Here is a 26020-nt window from a genome sequence, read left to right as displayed (position 1 = left end):
TTCATCATAATTGCTGACCTCTTTTTTACTTCAAAAAAAATTTTTTTATTACATTTTCACCCCAAACAAGGCACATTGCCACTTTGATGTAGGGGGCTACTATTAGGGGCACAGGCTACAGAGGTACTAGGTAGGGAGTTGGGCAGCAAGATGTCGGTTCACGTTACACCTGAACTTCTGCATGTCATTACAGTTGGGGAAGCAGGAACCTGGCAGGGAGTTCCAAAGTCTAGCGGTTCTGGGGAAGAAACTACTGGAGTAGAAGGCTCTCTTACATCTAGGGATCTCAACTGTGAAGGGGTGGGATTGTACTGCTTGTCGGGTTTGCCGGGGGTATTTACGTGGAAGGGGTACAAGTTTTTGCAGCTCGTCGGAACATACACCGTTAAAGTACTTGTAGAACAGGCAGAGAGATGCTACATTGCGTCGATGAGACAGAGGCTGAAGCTTGGATGATAGTTCAGGACCTATTAGGTTGGCGACTCTCTTTTGAACCTTGTCTAGGAGTAAGAGACTAGTAGCAGATGCACCAGCCCAAATATGAAAACAATACTCCATACATGGGCGAATGGTGACCTTATAGAGGTACAGGATACTTTCAGGGGTCAGTAGCTTTCTAGCACGGTAGAGAGAACCTACCTTTTTCGCAGTGGTCCTGGCAATGCTCTCAATGCAATTGTTCCAACTCATGTTTCCTGTGAACGTTAGGCCGAGGAGTTTAAAAGATGTGCTTTCAGATAAAGAGTCTTTGACCATTGCTTTTGGTGGTAGAGAAGATTTCTTGTAGTTATTGAAGGAAACAAGTTTAGTCTTGGCAGCATTGAATGTGACCATCCATTTTTGTCTCCATTCCACTACAAATTGGAGGTCATTCTCTAGTGTTTCTGCCATTTCTTTAGATATGTGTTCATTTGTTTTCCTGTCGTGTCTGTTATAGAGCGTGGTGTCCTCAGTATATATACCCATCTCACAGACAATTTTGTCAGGGAGGTCATTTATGAATATCAGGAATAATAGAGGTCCAAGGATAGACCCCTGAGGCACTCCCGCATTTATATCATATTGTTTAGATGTACGGCCATCGAGGACAACCTGGATTTTTCTCTTATCTAAGAAGGATTTAATTATGTTAAGTATTCTTCCAGTGATACTGTATGATCTGATTTTCCTGCCATACCTTGTCAAAAGCCTTAGATATATCTAGAGCTACCACTCTACCCTTCCCTGCTTTTAATGATATATACGCTCAGAGATTACAGTTAGTATATCTGCTGTGGAACGGGCTTCCCTAAATCCATATTGTTGGTCAGTCAGAAGTTTAGCATCTGTAAGATGATGAACTAGAGCTTAGTTAATTATGGACTCAAATATTTTGTCAAAAAGTGGGAGGAAACTAATGGGGCAGTAATTTGCTGGGTCAGTTCTTTCGCCAGAATTCTTGAAAACTGGTACCACAGAAGCAGCTTTCCAGCAGGCAGGAAAGCAAGATTCATTAAGGCATTTGTTGTAAAGTTTGGAGAGGATTTGGAGCTACTTCGACAGAGCACTTTTTTAATAGCACAGCCGGGATGAGATCAGGTCCACATGCTTTTGAAGTGTCAAGATTTTTTTATAATGGCATGCACCTGAGAAGGGGTGATTTTCAGATCGTCAAGTGTGGCGTCTGTCCGCAAAAGAAAGTCTGGGATAGAGTGGTTAGCAGGGTCTAGTGTGGAATTGGAGGCAAACCGACTGGCAAGCATGTTAGCCTTCTCGGTTGCTAAGCAAACAACCTCATGATTGTTGGATAGTGGGGGAATAGTTGATTTCCCATTATTTACTACACTGTTGTAGATCTTCCAGAAGTCACGAGTTCCTAATTTCTGAACTTCGATGCGTTTTTGGGTGGTTTCAGTAAATTCTCTCTTAGCTGTCGCTATTTCTTTCTTACAGTTACTGCTGGCTTCTATATACTTCTGTCTGTTTGAACTGGATTTATGTCGGTTAAATCTGTGGTACGCATCCTGCCTTTGCGCGATGGCAGCTGCACATGTGGAAGTAAACCATTGGGGAGAGTTGGGCTTGCTATAAAATTTCCGCATGGGGACATGTGCTTCAATTGCTGTTTTGAACCATTCGGTGGTCTCAATTGCACACTGTTCAGCAGGAAGTGAAAAGATATTTCGCCATTGGGCGTCTCTGAGATCCCTGATGGCTTCCTAGTTGGCCTTTTTATAATATCTCGTTGTTTTGAGCAATGGCTGTTCCATTTTGGCTCTAGAGTTTAGCGTGATTTTAACTATCATCACTACATTCCCAAGTGGGCTGTGGCCGTTCGTAACACAATCATCAGGAACTGTGGTCAGAAACAGATCTAAAAGTGATGCGTGTTTCTCTTGCTAGTCAGGAAAACGGGTTGGAAACGTAACCGTCTGTGATAGGGAATGAGATATACAGAAGTTATGTGTTGTGGTACCAGCTGCGTCTGTGCAATTAGAGAATCCAAGCAAGTTACTAGTTCATATTTATATGTAACTAGCAGGGCTACCCGGCGTTGCTCGGGACCGTATAAACAATGAAAAAACAAAAGCAGATATTGAACATATGTTTTATTCTTAGGGGAGAGGAATCTTTCATCTCTATGTATTATTTGTTTTATCTACCCTAGGACTGGTATTGTTCATGTTTTATCCCTAGCATAGGTAATTTACAGCATGTATATGAAATTGTTTTACCTTAGGGAGAAGAGAACAGGTAATATACAACATAATGTGTCTATATTACATCCCTGGCAACGCCTAGAAACCAGATAGAACATGTATTTCAGTCAATTTATCAAGTCATCCTGGGCTATGCTGGGAAACCAGCTAATCTCTATTTAGTGACTTGACCACCAAAATACCTCCCTAAGTGTGTCCTTTCTTTTGAACTTATTAGATATAGGTATCTAGAAATGTGTGTGAAATTTTGTTGAATGCATTGTTCACTATGATTTTCTTATTGTTCTACACAATATCAACTGTAGCGAAATAAAACAGTAAACTTAGTGTAGTGTTAGAATAAAGAGCAAAGGAAAAAATTAGAATCATATTCTGTAATTGCAAATCTAAATTTGCTAGCGTGTACCAGTATTTGCCAGGTTGTGGAAATTTGGAATTTATAACATATGTAGTGGCCTTTTCCTAGATACCTATTGCTAAAAATTATACTTTCATTTTGTTAGAAAAATCTCTCTTCGGATGCCCTGCATCATCCAAAATAAAAACAAATATTTTTATAATTGTTTCAGTACATTACTACACAATGTGAAATTTGTTGACGTTTGTAAAAAAAAATCATGAATGTGCTTATATTCCAAAAAAGAAAATATCAGTGCACAGTATTGAAAGTGTTTGAGATTCAAAAGTCTGTAACATTTCTACTAACTTCATAAGATGTCATGTGAGAAACTGAATTGAATATCAAGTAGACAATCAGCTGACCTTCCATCTACTAGGACTGTGGCCTCAGGAAAGCCCACCGGGGATGAGTGCAGGGTCCCTTTCCATCCGCAACACTGCACTACAAACATCCCGATATTATTCAACTGTTGATGGAGCAGCCGCTCTAAGCGCTACCAAAGAGTTAGGGCCCCTTTACTACCAGTTGGGAACAGCAGCCAGGAACCATCAATCCGGTACCCTCAACCCATCAGATGATGGTCAACCCAATCTATTTGTACTGGCATTATGATGTTCAAGCACTCCTAACTGCCCAGTTTAGAGGGGGATGGGATGTGTCGGGAGAGGGGGAAATCGGTGTTCATTGCCCTAGTCAGGAAACAAGATCGACCACTGAGTGTTTCTGTCGACCCCCTGTCCATTTACGACCATAAATAAGCAACTAATGTTTACATGAATGTTTGTATGAACCATTATCCTTATTAAAGTTCTTAGTTTATTGCCAGTCATGGATTTATAGCCCTCCTTTCTTATTCATCAAACTATTAATTTATTTCATTCAATGTTTAGACACACCTTTTTATGTACTCTTACTTAGGTTATATTTTTTTTTTATATATATATATATAAAAGTGTTTATTCCAAGATGAACTTTTTACTGTGTCTACAATTTATAGCTATCTTATTTATTTGATTTAATAACTTTTTAATATCTTCGACCCAAATAATCTAAAAAGTAAAATAAAAATAGTGATTTTACTGTAAATTGTCACTTGTAAACTAAAAACCAGCCGATCAAGTTTTCAGATTGTTTTAAAAATGTTTGGAAAAACTTACAATTCGATTTTTAGAAGAGTTTTTCAGTTACTATGTAGGTTAATTGTAAATTAATCCCTCTGATGGCAGTTCCAAAAAGATGTTTGAAAGATCTGTCAAAAAAATCAAGTAGAGGTTCATTTTACATTAAATTTACATAGAAAACCTAACCTCCTGCTAAAAATTGAACAAGTAATTTTGAAAAAAAAATTATATAGTCCATAGTATTTTGAAGAATTAAAACAAAGATTCAAAACAGATTTGATTGTAAATAGTTTGTACAGATTTTCACGAAAAGCACTCCTCTAGCTGAAACCACTATTAATAATTTCCCCCATTCTTTATCTGTACCTAAACCTAAACGTAGATTCCATGAACAACACTTCTTTCATAGAACTGCACGCCTGTGGAACTCGCTTTCATTTCCCTGCTTTCCAACTGACTACAATATGGTCATCTTCAAGTCCAACATAGACAAGTTCTTGATGAGTCGTCCCCTTAAATAATCCAATTTACCAAATTTCCACTACTGACGATTACTACGATATTTTCCCATTGACTACTGCACACTCATTAACCTTTATCCTCGAGTGGCCTCCGTGCCTTGATAAATGGTGGTGACTCCTTTGTAAAAAAAAAAAAAAGAAGATAAACACACCTTTTTTTTATGTACTTTCAATTATGTTACATTTTTTTATAAGTGGTTATCCCAAAGTGAACTTAATGTGCTTACAATTTATGGCTATCATACTTCATTCAAAGCAGAATTGGGATTTAATTGTAATTAGTTTGTACAGATAAACTTGAAAATAGCTCTGTATATTTCTTTTTCTTTTGTAATATCTCTATAATACAGAAAATTTTTGGATCGGAGAACCATGTTTTTCAGTAAAATATTAATAAACACCAAAACATAATTAGGCATTCTCCAAAAAAATTTCTTAATAGCAGCTATTTAAAAAAAAAATTTTTTTTTAAAATGCTGGGGATAACTCTTTGGACTATTTTCATTATCAACATAATTTCTCTTTCTATTATTGTAAAAGCAGGTGAGGTGGGAAACGAAATTGCCCATAAACAAAAAATGTCATTGTATTTTGTTCTATTCGGCATTGTCCAGGAGCAATAAATATGAGATTGCAGAATTGCATTTAAAAGGGATAGCTCCAGTATCTGAATTATATGTTTTCAGCACATTGAAACAAGAAATAGGAATGAGTTATGTGGATGATAAAGAAAGGATTAAGGAGGACAGAAAATAGTTGAGAGGGAAAGAGAGAAAGATAAAGAAACGGTTGGAGAGAGAGAGTGAGAGAGAAATATTAATTTAAAGATGTTAAGCATATTTTATTTTTACTTTTTTTTTTTTACAAAGGAGTACCCACTTATCAAGGCCCAAATGTCACTCAAGGATAAGGTGGCAGTGTAATAATTGTTAATGGTGGAAATTGGGTAGGATTTAATTATTTAAGTAGACAACTCAACAAAAACTTGTTTACATTGGATTTGAAGATGACCATATTGTAGTCAGCTGGAAAGCAGGCCAGCAGAACAGAGTTCCACAGGTGGGAAGTGCCATGAACGAAACTGTGTTAATGAAATCTGCATTTAGATTTAGGCACGGATAGAGAGTGGGGTAAATTGTTAATAATTGTTGTAACTAGTTGAGTGTCATTTTGTGAAAGTTTGGGAAGAGAGGACCATAGATTGGAGTTCAGACGAGTGCTTACCATGAAAATGACAATAGAGCAGAAACAGACTTGCAACTCCTTTTTTAACTTCTATTTAGTTTTATATGGCTCCCAAACAATGTCAGGTGATCCTGCTAGTTTTTGTATTAATTTTTACTTGAAATTAAAAACAGAAAATGCAAAACGAATTGTATTACTCATATTTTTTGTATTCCTCAAACTACTGTTCTCATCTTGAATGTTATTTTCATAACATTTCAGATGATGTAACCTCCGACCTTCTTCAGGTGCATCTTGTCGAACAGATACCAAATCTCCATTAGTAATAGAAGTAATAGTATAGTTTCAACTTTGGACAGACAGATACCAAATCTCCATTAGTAATAGAAGTAATAATGAGTTTGTCTCTTTCCTGTCTATTTTTATTTTACCAAAGTTGTCTCCCTTTGTTAAAATGCAAGTGAAAATCTCATTTTTTTTTTTTTTTTTTTTTTTTTAAACTGAAGGTCGATATTGGGAAATGGTTGAGCGGTTAAAGATCAATCATCTTTACCTGGCACCAACGGCAATCCGATTGCTCTTGAAATCAGGCGATTCTTATGTTCTCAAATACGACAGGTCTTCAATCCGGATTCTTGGAAGTGGCAAGTATTTTTGTTTTTAAATGAATCTTTGCACTAGAAGGATTAAACAAAAAATAAATAAATAAATAATAAAATGTTTTATTAAATTTTTATATAGTACTGTGTTTTTTTTTAATCTTCTATATTTATTTTTAAGTGTATATTTTTTAATCTTTTATATATATTTTTAATTAATTTTTGTGATGAGAAATGATAATTTGGATTATTGTAACGTTGTACACCTTTTTTAACAGTGTGGTCACCTTTTAATGAACACATTGTAGACTCAGTCACAAAGAACAGAAGAAATGAAAAAAAAAAACTCGACTCATTTTCTTTTTTAACAAAAGCCTTTATGTCTGGTATTCCCAACAACAAATTTTTTCTAAATATTTAAACAGTTCGTTTCTCCTTATCCAGCCACGTGTGACTTCTTGTCTCTGATGCCACCTATGCATCTCGGACATGTCTCGAATCCCACTTCTCCAAACACTCATGTCCCAAATACATTCTTTTACGCTCTCTCGTGTCTTGAACACATCGAATCATCTACGTCTCAAATACATGCTTCTCTGAACACCGGCCATGCCTTAAACACCACCCCTCCAAACACCCTCAAACACCACCCCTCCAAACACTGTTTCTTCAAACACGTATGTCCTTTTTATCTCTGCTGTGACACCATATCGCACACTGAGTTGGTAATTTGCATATGGCTGCTGCTGTTAACCTAGTTTCAGCGACTGTTATATTCATAGGATTATTCAGACTACTGTGCTCACCTTGGATATTATTCTCACAGCATTTCCACCAATATAACTTTTATTGTTGTTGTTGTTGTTGTTGTTGTTGTTTCATCCAATGCCAGTAGGTGCAGGTGAAACGCAAACAAATTCCAATTGCCAGAGTTCTCGGTCGTCCATTTCAATAACCAGCTCAGTTCCTATCAGACAAGTTTCCTCTTCAATAACAGATTTCAGTGGTACACATGGACGTCCAACTTTTTGCGTCTGGAGTTTAAAGTAGGAACTTTCCTGCTGGTTAATCATGGCAACTAATATGACCAGCAAGTGCTGGACATCTGTCTCTCAATATTGGAAACATAAGGTAGGGAACCATACAATGACTTGTTTGTTGGGTGACTTTTCTAGGATATGTAGTAGGCTAGTCGAAGTATTTTTGCATGTTTACTATCGAGATGTTTTCGGCGTGATACGCTTAGCGTCCATGATTCTGAGCTGTACAGAAAGATTGATTATGCAGGCTTTGAAGACCTTGGTCTTGGTTTCTTTCTTGATTGGAGATTTCCATATTTTCTCTTAAAGAATGAAGTGCACTTCATGCTAACGTGATCCTAACATTCATATCATGTTTGCTTTCGGAATAGCCTCCCAGGTATTTGAAGTCGTCAATAAAAAAATGTGAAAGAAAACTAGAAATAACTTTTGACCTTATTCAAATGTGGTGTATTGTCTAACTTGGGAATCTTTATGTTACGCTCAAGAATCTATACAAAATTTTGGACTGAGCCCTTCATTTATTCCATAGAAGTAGCTGGCTCTTTTTTCCATTAGCCATGACCGGGTGGAAGTCTTATGCAGGGATGTGCAGGGGGGGGGGAGGCTAAGGCTGCCCAACTACCTACGCCTTTTACTCCTATTTTTGAAGTTCCCTATTTTTTTTTTTTACTAAGGAATCACCACTTATCAAGGCCCAGAGGCCACTCGGGGATAAGGGTTAAAGAGTGTACATTGATCAAAAGGACAATATCATAGTAATCGTTAGAAGTGTAAATTTGGTAAATTGGATTACTTAAGGGGAACGGCTCATCAAAAACTTGTTTACATTGGACTTGAAGACGGTCATATAGTAGTCAGCTGGAAAGCAGGTAAATGGAGGAGAGTTCCACAAAGAAAGAAGCTTTCTTTATGGAATCTACATTTAGGTTTAGGCACAGATAAAGAATGAGGGAAATTATTGATAGTGTTTACAGCCAAACGAGTGTTTCTCATGAATGTTTGGTGAAGGGGGGGGCGTAGATTGGAGCTTAGATAAGCACTTGCCATGAAAATAACAATAAAGCAGAGACAGGCTCGCAGTGTCTCTTCTGTGAGAAAGAGATTGCAGAGAAGAGAAAAGGGCATCCCCCACTAGGCTACAAAGTCTATTCTGAATTCTATTAAGGCACAATAAGGTCTTCCTAGCAGCTTCTGCCCAGATGTGACAATAATACTCCATCCTTGAACGTACTTGGCTCTTATATAGGTAGAGAATTGTATCAGCAGGTAGGTATCTACTGGATCGATAGAAGGATCCCATCATTTTTCCAGCGACCTTGGCAACAGACTTGATGTATGTATTCTATTTTAGATCAGGAGTAAAGGTCAAGTGCAGAAACTTGTCAAAACATGGAGCCTCCCCAAGACAAGAGCCATTCATTTCAATTGATGCCAGATAGGGATCAGAATGTTGATGATGTAAAGATAGACGCTTGATTTTAGATGCATGAAAAGTAACCAGCTACTTTTTCCCCATTGTACCACATGCTCAAGATCAGAGGAGAGAGAATCAGAGAGAACTTTGTCAATTATGGCCTTTGACGTGCTGCCATAGATGGTAGTGTCATCAGCAAAAATGTCTACGAATGATCTAAGGATGTGATTTGAAAGATCATTATATAGATCAAGAGGAGAGTTGGACCCAGGATGTGCCCCTGAGGGACTTCAGCATTAATACTCTGCCCATCAACCACTACTCTTATGGACCTATCAGAGAGAAATGATTTAATAATTGAAAAGACATTTCCAGCTATACCACAGCTGGAGACCTTGTGAAGTAGACCTTTAGGCCATACTCTATCAAAGGCCTTCGATATGTCAAGAGCAATTGCCCTAGAAAGGAAGCCCCCATTGAGAGTTTCGCTAATTCTATGAGAAATAACCGTAAGCACATCCGCTGTAGATCTAGCAAAACGGAAACTATATTGCATGTCACTAAGAAGGTTATTTTTGCTGAGTTGGTTGACTAGTTCTCTATTTAACACAGATTCAAATAACTTACTCATGATGCACAGAAGCCTTATTTGTCGGTACTGAGAGGGAGATGACTGATCACCTGAATTCTTAAATACAGGGCATCCCGATAAGATTTTCCAGGGTGTTGGGAAGCAATTCTCCTTAAGACAACACTTAGCTTTGTAAGTATGGGAGCTAGTTCTGGTTGAAGCTTTTGAGCACTATTTCAGAGGAATGTATTATAGGCTTGTGCCCCACTGAGACCGTGTTCATTACTATATTTTTGCCGTTTTTTTTTTTTTTTATTATTTGAACAAGTTCTCTGCATGTCACTGGGATTATGTAATTCATAATGGTGTTTTTAGTATTGCCATTACTGAGGATTGAACCTACAACCTCTAGAAGACTGCCACTTAAGACTGATTGTCACTTAGTAATGTTGTACCACACTCGTTGCAAGGGCATAAAGATTCTAAAGTTCAACAAGACGCATTTTTAAGAAGGACAGAGGTCGCATCAGTGGAAACGTTGTCAGAATACCATCTGGGATGAGAAGAGCAGTTTGAATAATACAAATTGACAAAATGTCATCCCAACAAAATTTTTCAGCCAGGCTAAGGTGCAAAAATAGTTTGAAAATAGGATTTATTTATCATATATTATGTAATTTTTAAGTGTTTTTTTTTTAATCTTTTCTAAAATATTAGAAACTCTTAAAAAATTTTTTAATAAGTGATTGAAGAATCTTTTTGCCGATTTTTATTGAAAACTCTAAACCCTGTATTTTTTCTAGTTTTTAATAGTATATTTGAAATCATTTGATGACACTGATTTCATTTTTTTTTTACTGGTAAAAAAAAATGTGAAAAAGGATTAAACGGTTGTGTGTGTGTGTGTGTTTATATATATATATATATATATATATATATATATAAGAAATTATTGTAGATCATCATATAACGATTGTATTGTATTATATAATTGTTATATTATAATTATATAATATTGATTGTATTGTATAAATTATTGTAGATCATCGTATAACGATTAGATCACTGTCTGTCTGGCATAAATGAACACTTAAAATTAAGATGTTTAAAATTCAACGTTATTTCAAGCGGTTAATGGTAGCCGAATGGATTAGGTCTCCGCTAATCGAGCCAGAGATGTCTCGTGATACGGGGTTCGAATCGTTCGACTGGTAGTAATCGTGACACCCTGCACTGAAGATTCCCGAAAGGATGAAACACTAGTGTCTGTAGGTATTTAATTATTATAGTAAAAAATAATTATATATATATATATATATATATATATATATATATATATATATATATAAAGATAACAGTGACAGTCCGGGTGGCATCAAAGGAAGGGTGACACAATATCAATGGAATGACATTTGAGCAGACTGCCCTGGGTGACGTTTGCTCTAGCTATGCCACTGCTCTGGATTGGAATAAAAATAAAAATGACCTCAGTCTGGAACGATTCTAGAAAAGCTTCTTCGTCTGACCTTCACTCCTGATCTGAAATGAAGCACATACATCAAATCCGTTACCAAGGTTGCTAAAAAAATGGTGGGATCATTCTACTGTTCCAATAGATATCTCACTGCTGATGCAATCCTCTACCTGTATAAGAGCCAAGTATATCCTAGAATGACATACTGTTGCCACATCCGGGCATGCCCCCACCCCTATAGAAAAATTAAAGTATGGTTGTTCTTGTTGTTGTTGTTGTTGTTGTTGTTGTTGTTAGTGATTTAAAGTGCATAATACAGGGCATTATATTGCGAAAACTACTTGTATCCCCCAAATGTAAATGAGATGTTCTTAATCAGCATAGTGGAAAACCTATAGAAGAAGTCGTCATTTTTAAAGAAAAGTGTGTAGGTGGATCTAAGGTAAAAATTTATCTTTAAAAAAAAACAATTGTTCTATAATCAAACATGCCCCCCTCATAAAAAAATAAAGTACAGTTGTTGTTGTTGCCTAACCCTCAACCTCCTTATGTGAAGAATGGTTTTCAGAATAGACACCCCCAACCTCCTCATGTTAAGTATGTCTTTCGAAATAGACACCCCCAAACTCTCCATGTTAAGAACGGCTTTAGGAATAGACACTGGATCTTTTGAGATGGGAGGGAGTATCAAAATATTCGCTCCAAATTTAACCTTGATAATCGCTGTCAGGATCCCCACACACAAAAAAAAGACAATGCTATCCATAAATTTTATGCTTTTTGTTTCAGGGATCATTTCTATGTAGGGGGGGGGGATAGTTGTGTGGTGATACATAAATTTCTGATTATGAGCGGTTAATATTTTTACATTTGGTTTAACATTTATAAAACGATTGCTTTATGTAGAGAGAGCCATCATATTTATGAAGGTCAGATGCGTTTGTTGTAATAAGGTGTGTATTCAGGAAAATCATTTTTCAGCTCTCAGTCAATGAGAATTGCCAGAATTTTAGAAGGGAGAAATTATTATTCTTAATTCGAGAAATGGGAAGATAATTGTATGTCTATGAGTATATGAAGGGTGCCAGAACAATATAGTTCTAATGTGTATATTTCTTCCCAGTGATGACTGGAGGCGGTGTAAGGACTTTAGATTTAGAGGGAAAACAGGAACTACTTCATCTAAAGATATTACGATTGTGATGATGTTGCTCCTAGGATGAAATGTAGGATTTTATTATAACAACTAAATGTATCTAATTTTAAATGCCTGTACAAAAACAATCTGGATCTTATTTAAGGCACCTCGTAATCTTATTTTTATTTTGTATACTAGAGAGTTTGTCTTTAATTTTCACTTTATTTATTTTTACATTTGAATATTTTCCTATCTCCAGTTGGTGAACCATTAAATCACGAAGCATGGGAATGGTACCACAAAGTCGTTGGAGAGGAACGATGTGACATCGTTGATACATGGTGGCAGACAGGTAAGTATTTTATCTCCTTCTCTGTAAATCTATTGAAATATGTCTTGTTTTTTCTTTTATTGCTTTTCACCCAGTACAGTCAGGGAAGAAGCAGAATACAGGGAGGGATATCCAAAGTATAGCGATCTGAGGTAGGAAACAATTAAAGTAGAAGGCTTTCTAGCACATAGGGGCCTCAACAGTGAAGGGGAGGAATTTTGCTGATTGTCAGCTTAGTCAGCTTAGTTGGGAATATGTACATCAAGGGGGCACAAAAGCTATGAGTTCATCACAGCATGTTCAATTAAAGCACCTGTAAAACTGGTACAGGAATGCAACACTGCCATAATAAGACTGCAGTGATGAGACAGAGATTGGAGCTTTGCCGAGAGTGTGGGACTTATGAGATTTGAGACTTTTTTGGGGAACCTGTCCAAGAGTTAGAGACTAATGGTGGATGCACCAGCTCAGATGTGACAACAATGCTCCATGCATGTGCGAACTGTGGCCTTGTAAAAATATAGGATTCTCTCTGGTGTAAGAATTTTCTAGCATGGTAGAGAGAGCCCACCTTTCTTTGCCTTGGCAATGTCCTCAATGTATTTGTTCAAATTCATGTTCAATGTGAAGCTGAATATGTAACGGGAAAAATTACTGGCATGAAGCATGGGACATCAAGATTATTGGGCAAAAGTTTGCGACGTGAAGCTTATTGGTGAAATACGTTCAGGCAGTATTTGTTTTTATCAATGAGCGATCAATAAAGAAAAAAAATCAAAGTCTGCATATTACATGCGCGATTGTTTATTTTATTTCTCTTCATTGTCACTTTTTTCATCTTTCCCACATTTAAGATATTGCCGCTTCATATATAATCTAATATATAAAAGGCTATATGTCTGTCTGTCCGTCTGTCTCCAGATTTTCAAACTCTATCTCCTCCAAAACTAAAAGTCACAGAGCGGCACTAGGGGTATCAAATGATTGGATTTTGAATGTTAATCACACAACGTTTCAATTGATGTAACCAACCTTATTCAGATGTATCTTGTCGAACTCGGGAATCTTTTTATCAAACTCGAGAATCTACACAGAATTTCGAATGGGACCCTTTATTTGATGTATGGGGATAGCACAGCACCACTCGTTCTGTTACCTATGACCGGGTAGAAGTCTTAAGCAATTCACAATTGTATTCTTTGTATTGTCTGCACTGAGGATTGAACCTTCAACTTCCAGAATAGTGTTGTTTACAACTGAATTTTACCAGGTATTTTTATCCATTAAACCGTTACATTTATATCTGTCATATATCTGATGTTGAATTCGACTAAATACCATTAACTTCCTTTCTCGTGAGTTCTAACTTATACCAAATGAGTCAAACGCTTAAATGCCAGAGTTGTCAAGTTTGCTGCAAAGTGGCCAGGCTTTTTGTACGGAGGCAGAAGACTTCTCACATCTGCCAGCACACTATATCTTTATAAAGCCACATTCACACATGCATGAAGTATAGTTACCATCTTGGTTAAAATACAAAAAAATAATTTCTGACCTGATAGGTCTCAAACTGTCTGTCAAGCTCTAACCCCTGTTGCATCACCATAGTATTGTAGGCTGTCAAAGTCAAAAGACATACGAGAAGTTTCCACACAAACGACTGCTAATTATGTTTACGTTGTCTTAAACCATCTTCATTATTTATCCATGATGTCAAGTATTGAGCTCACTTTTTTTTCTGCTGTCATAGCTGACTAAACATAATCGACCTCCTTTTTCACAATTTCTAGCACATACAAGAAGGATCAAACGTTTAAACTCTTCATGACCCCTTGTCTGAAACGTTTCCTGTTTACAATATAACACCAGATCTATCTGCGCAAATATATTTTAGCTAATATTTATACTAGCAAACATACCCACTAATATTAAAAAAAAAAAAAAACAATCATATTTCAGAGACTGGTGGCATTGTTATCGCTCCCCGCCCATCAAATTGCGGAGACCCTATCCATCCTGCTATGCCAATGAAACCCTTCTATGGAATTGATCCATGTTTGATTGACCGATCGGTAAGTAATTTATTTTTTTACCTTCCTTTGAAGTAATCAATTAGGGAATGGGCAAAATTTGATGAACTTTAAAATCTTTTATAGAAAAAAACAAACATTTAAAATGTGGCAAATATAAATCAAGTTAATTTTTCTTCATTGTTTATGTTGCATGGGCAAACTTACCTCTATAAGGCCACCATTCGCCCATGTATGGAGTATTGCTGTCACATTTGGGCTGGTGCATCTGCTACTAGTCTCTCGCTCCTTGACAAGGTTCAAAAGAGAGTCACAAACCTGATAGGCCCTGAACTGGCATCTAAGCTTCAGCCTCTGTCCCATCGACGAAATGTTGCATCCCTCTGCCTTTTCTACAAGTATTTTAGTGGTGAATGCTCTGACGAACTGCAATCACTTGTGCCCCCACGACGTGAGCACCCTCGACAAACCCGACAGGCTGCTAAATCCCACCCCCACACTGTAGAGATCCCTAGATGTAAAAGATCTTTCTACTCCAATAGTTTCTTCCCCAGAACCGCTAGACTTTGGAATTCCATTCCAGGTCCCTGCTTCCCCAACAGTACTGACGTGCAGAAGTTCAAGACATCTTGCTGCCCAAATCCCCACATAGTACCCCAGTAGTTGTTGCCCCTGATAGTAGCCCCCTACACCAAAGTGGCAATTTGCCTTGTTTGGGGTGAAAATGTAATAAAAAAAAAAATAAAAATAAAAAACTTGGGGTTTATTTGGCTCTGTTGATTATTGAATGTGAGGTGCATAGGCATTGCATTCAGAAGGCGAGTTTTTTTTTTCATAAAAACTCCCATAAAACTAACATGTAACCGTCTAAAAAAGTAGAATTCTATTCTGAGAAACGTATAGAATTTATCTCCAATGGCAAAATATATATTTGGTTAACAGTCCTAAAATACTAGAATTGCCAGGAAATCTGAGATAGGTATATTTGCTCTAATCTCGATATGTTGGTAAGAACAACATTAACATACGCAAGACAATGGTTGAATCATTAGAAAATGATCTCCATTCTGCTGTGAAATTGGGATAAAAATAGATTGTAACATTCAATGCTACTAAGACAAAGCTCCTTTCCTTTAAAAACAATAAGCTTTTTGAACGATTGATTTCCATAACACACGATCTGAAAATCCATTATTTAACCTCCTCGGTCAAACGTTGCTCTTATTTTGATGCACCAGACTACTGCTCTCATCTTGAGTGTCATTTCCGGTCAATTTAACCTCTGCTTTTCTTCAGGTATATCTTGTCGAACTCGGGAATATCTTGAGCACATAGTACAATGGGGATAGGAGTGGCTGGTTACTTTTAATGCATCTAAAACCAAGCTTCTCTCTTTACATCATCAACATTCTAATTCACATTTGTCATCAATTGAAATGAATGGCTCTCGTCTTCAGGAGGCCTCAAGTTTTGACAAGCTTCTGGGCTTGACCATTACTCCTGATCTTAAATGGAACACGTATATCAAATCTGTTGCCAAGGCCGCTGGAAAAATGGTGGGATCTTTCTATCGATCCAGTAGATATCTCACTGCTGATGCTATTCTCTATCTATATAAGAGCCAGGTACGTCCAAGGATGGAATACTGTTGCCACATCTGGGCAGGAGCTGCTAGAAAGGACTTGGCCTGCCTTGATAGAGTTCAAAATAGACTTCGTAGCCTCGTAGGAGATGTCCTTTTCTCCTCCTTGCAACCTCTATCTCACAGAAGAGATGTTGCGAGTTTGTCTCTGATGTATCGTTATTTTCATGGAAAGTGTTCAACTGAGCTTCAATCTATGGTCCCCCCTCACCAAACTTTCACAAGAAACACTCGTCTAGCTGTAAACACTATCAATAATTTCCCCCACTTTTTATCTGTGCCTAAACCTAAACGTAGATTCCATGAACAAAGCTTCTTTCTTAGAACTGCACGCCTGTGGAATTGTCTTCCGTTTTCCTGCTTTCCGGCTGACTACAATATGGTTGTGTTCAAGTCTAAAGTAAATAAGTTCTTGATGAGCCGTTCCATATAAGTTATTAAATTTACCAAATTTTCATTACTAATGATTACTATATTGACCAATTTCTACTGTACACTCTTTAACCCTTATCCTTGAGTGGCCTCTGGGCCTTGATAATGTGGTGATGCCTTTGTAGAAATAAAAAAAAAAAAAACAAAAAAAAACTCGGGAATTAGGATGGAATTTCGAACAGAACAATTTATTTACTTCACTGGGGTAACATGCTCTTGTTCCGTCAGCCATGACTGGATGGAAATCCTAAGTAATTTGCAATTGTATTTTTCAGTCACCCACATTGAGAATTGATTAAATATATAATTTTACAATTGATTTTTTCCCCAGTACTCTAACCACTGTGCCATGGGTCTTCGCAGAAAATTCTAGTACAAATTTTAGGTGCCTTAAACCTATTTTTATTTCTAGTTGTAAATATCACTATTTATTTTTATTACTAATTATTATTACTTATATGTTATTGTTTTTAATTAATTACTGTATATATTATCTATTATTTATAAATAACGGTTCCCATATTGTATTAAATTCTATACTAAGTCTACTTAGAAACTATTTGTCTCCCAGTATATGTGCTGCATCTTTGAGTCGTTTTAATTCTCATCTCAAAATTCAGAAACGTCATTGCTAAGGCTGCTGCAAAGGTGTGCTTCTTCTAGCATGCGCCCCCACACCAAATTTTCACACATTCCAGTATCTTATATCTCTACAAAGCCACTATTCGCCCATCACTATTGTCATATCTGGGTGAGTGCACCACTAGGTGTATCAGAATTTTTGTAGGAATTTTTGACACCCCTAACACGAAACTGCGAATAAAATATAAAAACTCGTAATTTCTCTTTTAAAAGTGGGTTGTTTATTTTCTTTATGGATTATACTTCCAAAATAAACTATTAAAGTTGTGTATAAAAAGTAATAGAAATATTTTTTTTTTATTTTTTAAAAAAACAATACTGAAATTGATTGAATTTTACAACTTCAGTATTTTTCAATTTTTAAACTTTAAAAATCTATAAAAATTTTTCTATTGATTCTATTTTTTGGGGTCAATGTGAAATTTATGCTCTTTCCAATGAACTGAATATAATATTTTAGATAAACTTTTTTTAAAATTCACGCCACCCCCATTTTGAAATGTCTATTAAAAAGTAAATAATTAATTTACTCACCAAAGTTTTATATATCACAAATTGAAGATAAAAGATCGATAAATAATATATTCAAATTTATAAAAAAAATAACGTAGTGTTTTTTAGAAATTTACCTGTAAAGTCCGAAGTTTAAAACCTTTTTTTTTAAACCACGTTGTTTGTTTGTTTGTTTTTTTTGTGTTTTTTTTTAATGAAACCTTGGTCCTTACTCCTTTAATTGAAAAAAAATTAGGGTTTGAATGACATTTTTCGAGTAGTTATAAGCTTGGAAAGACAGGGGGTCGAATTAATTCACGCCCCCCCCATTTTGAAATATCTATTAAAAAGTAAATAATTAATTTACTCACACAAGTGTTATATATCACAAATTGAAAATAAAAGATCAATAAATAATATATTCAAATTTAAAACAAAAATAAGTAGTGTTTTTTAGAAATTTACCTGTAAAGTCCGAAGTTTAAAGCCTTTTTTTTTTTTTTTAAAAAAACACGTTGTTTGTTTTTTTTTGTAAATGAAACTTTGGTCCTTGCTCCTTTAATCGAAAAAAAAATTAGGGTTTGAATTACATTTTTCGAGTAGTTATAAGCTTGGTAAGACAGGGGGTGGAATTATTCAATATTTTTCCCAAAGTGTCGGACACACCTAGTGCACCACCCACTAGCTCCCCTCTCTTAGACAGGATCCCCAATTCTGTTTCATTGTGAATGTTTTTTTATAGATAATTTGTATTATATAGATTATTTGAACTAATGTTCTCCTCTTGTAGTTTTATTTGCATAACATTTCAGTCGATGTAACCCCTGATCTTTTTCATATGTATCTTGTCAAAATCGGGAATCTTGAACTGAACACTTTATTAAATTCACGAGGGTAGCATGCTCTCATTCATATTGGTCACTAGAACACCCACATATGCAAAGCAATGGCTGAATCCTTAAAAAATGATTTTCAATCAGTAGTGGAATGGGGCAAAAAATGGATAGTCACAACATTTATTAGAAGCCTTTCAAACCACCAATTCCTATAGCATCCTTTATGAGAATCGAACATTCAAACATCTTGGCCTAACATTCTATGGAAACATGAACTGGAATAAATATATAAAATATACTGCCTAGTCTGCTGCAAAGAAGGTAAGCTCCCTCCATCATCTAGACCTTTTATACCAGATTATAAAACACCTCACACCTTCCAGCAGCCTATATCTCAATAAAGTCACCTTCATCCATGCATATATCGTTACCACATCTGCACTGGTGCCTCAAACGCTATCTTCTCCTGCTTGGACAGAGGGCAAAAAAGAGTCTCTAACTAAATAGGCACCCGCACTGCCTGCTAAGCTCCAATCCCTGTCACATCACCGCAGTGTCACATTCTTGTCCTCGTTTCACAAGTACTTCCACAGATATTGCTACGATGAACTTAGTGCAGTATGTACCCCCTCAACAAAAATACCTCCAGCCCATACAACTAGCAGAAAAATCACACTCTTTCATTGTAGATATCCGCAGATGCCGAAAAAACTTTTTATTCACCTTTGCTCGAACGGGTTGTCTTTGGAATTCGCTAACTGGTCTCTGTTTTCTTGACCATACCAATATGGAAAAATTTAAATGTAATGTGAACATCTTGCTGCACAACTCCCTAGTTAGGTTGTCCCCTATAAATCTGGGCCTATCACAGTAGCTCATTAAATCACAGTGGCAGTATTTCTGTTCTGTGGTGATGAAACTGTCCTCCTAGGCATTACAGCCTTGCTTGTAGCAGTTACATACATAGCAATCAACTATTCATTAGCAAACTTAAGTTTACATCATATATGCTAACAAAAACATGTGATCGGTGGGGGGGGGCTTATTTTTGCTTGTGGACGGAACCGATCTGGATGGTGAGGAGACTGACTACATGTCACAGTAACTGGATATTTATCTCTCTCCTATGGCAAGATGTGATACTAGGGTCGGAAAATGAGATAGAAGAATCAGCCCCCCCCCCCCCAAGGAGTAGCACTGGCTTGCAAAAAATGTATCATATCACAATTTTTTTTATTACAAAGGGGTCACCACATATCAAGGCCCGGAAGCCACTTTAGGATAAGAGTTGATGTTTATATTGAAGTCATTGGGACAGTTGCGTAATAGTTGTTTGTAGAAGGAATTTGGTATAATTAGATCATTTACGAGGACGGCTAGACAAGAACTTGTTTACGTTGGACTTTAAGATAATGATATTGTAGTCCTCTGGAAAACAGACCAGCATAACAGAGTTCCACAGGTAGGCAGTTCTAAGGAAAAAGCTTTGTTCATGGAATCCATGTTTAGGTTTAGGCAACAATAGAGAGTTGGGGAATTTTCTGATAGTGTTTTTGTCCAGACGAGTGTTTTTTGTGAAGGATTAGCAAGGGGGGGGGGACCATAGATTGGAGCTCAGTTAAACACTTGCCATGAAAAGTGATAGAGCAGGGAAAAGGTTATTTCAGAAATGGCACAGACTCTGCTGATTTTGATGCAGAGGGAAGAAATCCTCCCAGCTCACAGCACATGTCTATATACTTGTCTTCATTTGAGTACAAGGAAAGTTGGGTATAAGCCCCCCCCCCGCCCCCACCATACCCAAATATGGAAAGTTGGGTATAAGCCCTCCCCATACCCAAATATGGAAAGTTGGGTATAAGCCCCTCCCCCCCATACCCAAATATGTGGAGCTAGATCGACCTCAAGAGGGTTCTTTATCATTATGCAACCACACGGTTGCATATTTTTTGCTAATGGACAGAACTGATATGGATGATGAAGAAACTGCCCACATGTCACAACAACTGCTCTGGATGAAAGTAGTGTGACAGGCAAACAGTTTTGTCTCTTCTTGTTGATTAAACCAAAAAGTGAAAAGAAGAATGGAACTCCTGAGTCGCACGTTTTATATGAGTGATCACATAGCTAAATGATTGACTGCCACAGGATCATGCAATCTGAGACTCGACATCTATAAATATAAAAGTGAAAATACAACGACGATCAGAATGATGGCTGACCTCAGAGGTCTATCCTATGAGCAACGCTTGAGGGTTCTAAATCTTTTTTCTCTTTAGCGCAGGAGGACCAAGATCTATTCTTCACCCCTGCTCTGGATCACGGGCTCCGTGGACATGTGAAAAAGATCTACCTTCGACAGTTCCGGAGGCTTCGACGTCAAGCAGCATTCTTGATTCAAGTGGCATCTCAGTGGAACCAGCTACCCCATGAGGTTGTAAACCAGCCCACACTAAGGGTCTCCAAGGCGGCTTTGGATAGGTGCTGGTTTGACCTCTATGGTTTTCTCCCTGTATAGTTTCTCTTTGTACATAGCATCCTAAATTCTCACTGACTTTTTCCTTTGTAAATGGCAATCACTTGTGCGTTTATATTTTGCCAGTTAAATAAATGAAGCTTTTTAGGGCTTTGTGGTGTACTAAATAAAGTACTTGGTAAAATTCAGTTGTAAGTTACACTCTTCTGGAGGTTGTAGGTTCAATCCTCAGTACAAGCGATGCTCAAAATACAATTGTGAATTACTTAGGACTTCTACCCAGTCATGGCTGATGGAGCAAGAGCTACCTCCATGAATTAAATAAAGGATTCAGTCCGGAATTCTGTGCAGATTCCAAAGTTTGACAGAAAGATTTCCAAATATAACAGAAAGATTTATGAGTTCGATAAAATACACCTTAAGAAGGTGGGAGGTTATAGTGACCGAAAAGTTGTGAAAATAACACTCAAGGTGAGAACAGCAGTTCAAAGAATCCAGATAATATGATTATTCATATCTAAAAATTCTGAAAGCTTAAGAAAAACTAAAAATAAAAAAACCTTGTGACACTGTACAAATGTAAAACAGGCAATGTAACAGAGCGCGGACGTGCATATAGCAGCAGCAGCAGCGATGCCCATCGTATGCAAATGACTGAACCGTGTGCTAGGTGACGTCACAGCAAGGAAGAAGGCAAGAAAAAGATTATAAAAAAGAAAAACATAGACCTTAGAGGTTAAAGAGGAGAGAGATATATACATGTTACACATGTGGTCCAAGAGCAATAGGAAAAGATGTGTTCTAAACATGATTGGACAAAAACAGAGTACCACATGTTTGACACGGCAGTCTTGTTCAGCACATTTGGGTATGAGAAAACTTTTGAACAAAAAACAAGGTGTTATTCTGGAAAGTACCTGTTTGGTTTGGTTTGATTGTTTTATGGCATATCAACCCTTTTCGGGTTATTTAATGCCGAATCCAGTTATTTTGGAAAAAGTATTCATGTTCCATCCAGTTATTTTTGTAGAAGGTTTTTAGTTTTCAAGCTCTTTGTATCTTCAATCACCACTAGTTTTGTAGTGTTTGGTTTGGTTGTTTAATAGCGAATTTTATTGTTTTTTGTTTTTTTTTGTTCTCTGCCCTGCAGAATATGAATGAATTTTGCAATGTGAGAGGGAAAAAGGTTACAGTATTAAATGTTTGGTATATTTTAAGTTAAAAAAAAACAGTCAGGAAGTAGGGGAGATAGAAATAAAAAGATAAAATGAGAAGAAAGAAAAGGTGGGTTGTTGTTTTGGTTTTTGGTTTTGCAGACCATAAATAAGTTTTGCAAAAGGAAGTAGAAAAACAAAAAACATAAATGTTAGGTGCATTTCGTTTCAGGAAGCCAATATTTTCAAACAGCCTGATCTGGTGGTAGCACCAGGAAAGTACCTGTAAATAAATGTCTGCTATTTTACAGGCAAAAAGAGTGAGTCAAATTCTTTCCTTGTTTTTGTTTTCTTGTGACTGTCTGCGTACGTGTGGGTCCCAAGTGTTGACATGTAACGACTACATTACCCATGAAAGAGTGCTCTTTGAAAACAGGTGCTGAGATGAAGGTTGAGATTTAATCAACATGGTATTAACACATGCATGTCATGTTTTTTATAATTCACTGTTATATATATTTTTTATTAACACAGGGTAAAGAAATCGTTGGCGATGATAAAAAAGGAATGCTCTGCATTCGCAAACCTTGGCCTGGAATGTGTCGAACGATTTACGGTGACCATGAACGGTTTATTAATACCTATTTGAAATCACCTGAAGGTAAACAGCTACTATTGGTTATCAATACAACATAACACATGATATCTACACTAGTTGAGAATTAGAATATTTGATATTTCAATTCATCATAATTGACATGTGAGAATATAAATTAATTTTCAGCACAGAATCTTTATATAAACATGACTTTAAATATTTTTGTAATTTAAAAATATAACATATGGCAAGGGAGATAACTCTCTATTAATAATTAATTGACGTCTGTTAAAATTATGAATAGTTATTTCATTCGGTATTTATGCCGTATAATGGAATTTTGAACAAATGAATTCCAAGTAAAAAAAATATTATATTGTATGTATGTGTTCTGTCGAAATTAGTATAAATTACAAAAAAAAATAATCCAGCATAAAACTATTACTAGTAAAAATAGAATTCACAGTTATAAGTAAATATCGAATTATCAAAGTTTTGTTGAGTTGTGCGATCAATTTGGTATGTTAAACTGACTTATCTCCCTTGCTGTCCTTGAAATCAACCATTGAAAAAATAAAAAATGTCTTACTGTTAGTGACAATGACGTTTTTTTGTTGCTAAAATTAGATCCAGTACATCTTCTCTTCCCTGCAACCTCTCTCTCACAAAAGAGACGTTGCGAGCCTGTCTTTGTTTTATCATTATTTTCATGGCAAATGCTCGTCCGAGCTCCAATCTCTGGTCCCCCCTCGCCAATCCTTCATGATAAACACCCGTCTAGCTAAAACCACTGCCAATAATTTCCCCCACTCTTTATCTGTGCCTAAATCAAAAGGTAGATTCCATGAACATAGCTTTTTTCTGAGAAGTGCACGCCTGTGGAATTCTCTTCCGTTTGCCTGTTTCCCACCTGACTACAACTTTGACGTCTTCAAGTCCAAAATAAACAAATTCCTGATTAATCGCCCCCTTAAGTAAGACACTTTATCAAATCTCCAATCAAATCTCCAATACCAACTACTACTACGATATTATCCCATCGATTATTGTACACAAAATAACCTTTATCCCCGAGTGGCTTACGGGCCTTGATAAGTGGTGATCCCCATGTAAAAAAAAAAAAAAAAAAATCTTCTACTGGATCATTTTTTGTAATTTTTGGACACAACCCATACGTATGTAATAGTGCTTTTACTATTCCATTATACTGCAAAAGTATCGTCCATTTATATGTAAAAAAAAAAAAAAAGAAAAGGAAACGGCATACATATAGAAGCAGTATCCCCTCTAATTTTTTATTTTTATCTTTTTTTTTCATTTTTTCAGCAGATTATTATCGAAATGTCACTAATCTAACAGATTATCAAAGAAAAAATAAATAAATAATAAAATAAAATACAATATTTAAAATTTTTTTAAAGGGTGATCTGTTTCTAATACAAACCTGGCCGAAAAAACTCGATGCTTCCAAAATGGGGGATTGATTTACTAGAACATTGTATTAAAAACAGGGCACCACTTAAAAAATGTTAAATATTAAATTTTTGATGTATTTTTTTGATAATCTGGTAGGTTAAGTGACCATTCGATAATAATCTGCTAAAAAAATGAAAAAATATGAAAATAAAAAAAAAATTACAGAGGTGGGTACCGCTTCCATATATGTGCCAAGAAAACTAATTCCTTTTGTAATCACCAAAAGAAAATAATATATTTTTTTTAATTTTTGAATTTTATGTTTCTGGATTTTTTTTTAGATGACGATTGATTCTTCAAACTACTGTTCTTTTCTTTCTTAGGTTTTTTTTTTTTTAATGTTTTTTGGTTGATTTTTTATGATTTTCTTTTTGTTTAAATTAAGATAAATATTTAGTTTATTTTTTTTATAAATGTTTCCTTACATGATGTTGGCAGCTGCAATTTTATTGACTCAACATTTTGGCACTTTTGGTGTTTTACAAAAACTGTCCGGAAAATTTCAATGATAGCACGGTTCTTATTCTACATAAGTTCCATATCGTTTATCATAATCGTCAATCGATAAAAATAAAACACACACATCACACAGAGCAAGTCCATTTGAAGAAAAATGAACAAACAAAAACACTAATTTTTAAACAAATAATACATTAACACAAATAACTGCGTTATTGTTTAAAATTTAGAATGAAATACGTATGTTATATTTTTAAGGACCAAATTACTATTTCATACCACGTGTGCCAATGTGTTCTCTCCCTGACATTAAATGCATATGACCATTAAAGAAAAACACACGGATGTTTTTAGTACTGATTTTTTTTGTTTTAATAGCATCATGGCACGGAAAAGTAAAAAATATGAGGATGATTGAAATATAATTTTAAACAAATAAATGTTTCTTTTACTTTGTAACATCTGCTTTATATAGCCAGACTAAATCTCTGGAATCTTGATAGGTGGAATACTGTTGCCACATCTGGACAGGAGCTTCTAGAAAAGACTTATCCTGCCTTGATAGAGTTCAAAATAGATTTCGTAGCCTAGTGGAGGAATGCCCTTTTCTCTTCCCTGCAACCTTTTTCTCACAAAAGAGATGTTGCAAGTCTGTCTCTGCTTTATCATTATTTTCATGGCAAGTGCTCATCTGAGCCCCAATCTATGCCCCCCCCCCTCACACAAACTTTCACGGGAAACACTCGCCTGGTTGAAAACACTATCAATAATTTCCCCCATTCGTTATCTGTGCCTAAACCGAAACGTAACTTCCATGAACATAGATTCTTTCTTAGAACTGCACACCTGTGGAATTGTCTTCCGTTTGCCTGCTTTCCAGCTGACTACAATATGGTTGTCTTCAAGTCCAATGTAAACAAGTTCTTGATGAGGCGTTCCACTTAAGTTAACAAATTTACTGAATTTCCATTACTAACGATTACTATATTGTCCAATTGACTACTGTACACTCTTTTACTCTTATCCTCGAGTGGCCTCTGTGCCTTGATAATTGGTGATGCCTATGTTAAAAAAAAGAGACATTCTAAATGCAATCACCGTTTTAAACATGCATGTGTGTGAAGTGCACATAAGCTTACAATGTCGTGATTTGCCTATTTGCATACATACCGTAAAAGGACGACAATGAGCTTCGCGCACAGCGATACAACAAATAGTCTGGAACATTCTGGAACATGCATATATAAGCTTTTGCATGCGTAAATCAAAGCAGTAAGGATGCAGTTT

The 26020-nt window shown here is 36.2% G+C and overlaps 1 protein-coding gene across 2 annotated transcripts in view; it reads left to right on the top strand.

The window, feature by feature from the left end:
• LOC145260403 (acetyl-coenzyme A synthetase 2-like, mitochondrial) overlaps positions 1–26020 on the top strand; it is a 321081-nt gene that overhangs the window by 284493 nt on the left and 10568 nt on the right. For both annotated transcript variants that reach the window (XM_080118377.1, XM_080118378.1), the window contains exons 7-10: positions 6433–6570; positions 12425–12517; positions 14456–14568; positions 22735–22861. In XM_080118377.1, coding sequence (XP_079974503.1) covers positions 6433–6570; positions 12425–12517; positions 14456–14568; positions 22735–22861 — 471 coding nt within the window. The remainder of the gene's footprint in view (positions 1–6432; positions 6571–12424; positions 12518–14455; positions 14569–22734; positions 22862–26020) is intronic.

The sequence above is a fragment of the Euprymna scolopes genome, chromosome 36 (assembly GCF_053919585.1).
Source record: "Euprymna scolopes isolate OS-2025 chromosome 36, ASM5391958v1, whole genome shotgun sequence".
In the NCBI taxonomy this organism is placed as follows: Eukaryota; Metazoa; Mollusca; class Cephalopoda; order Sepiida; family Sepiolidae; genus Euprymna; species Euprymna scolopes.
The sequence above is the reverse complement of the archived record's forward strand: the minus strand, read 5'-3'. Positions and strand labels throughout refer to the sequence as shown.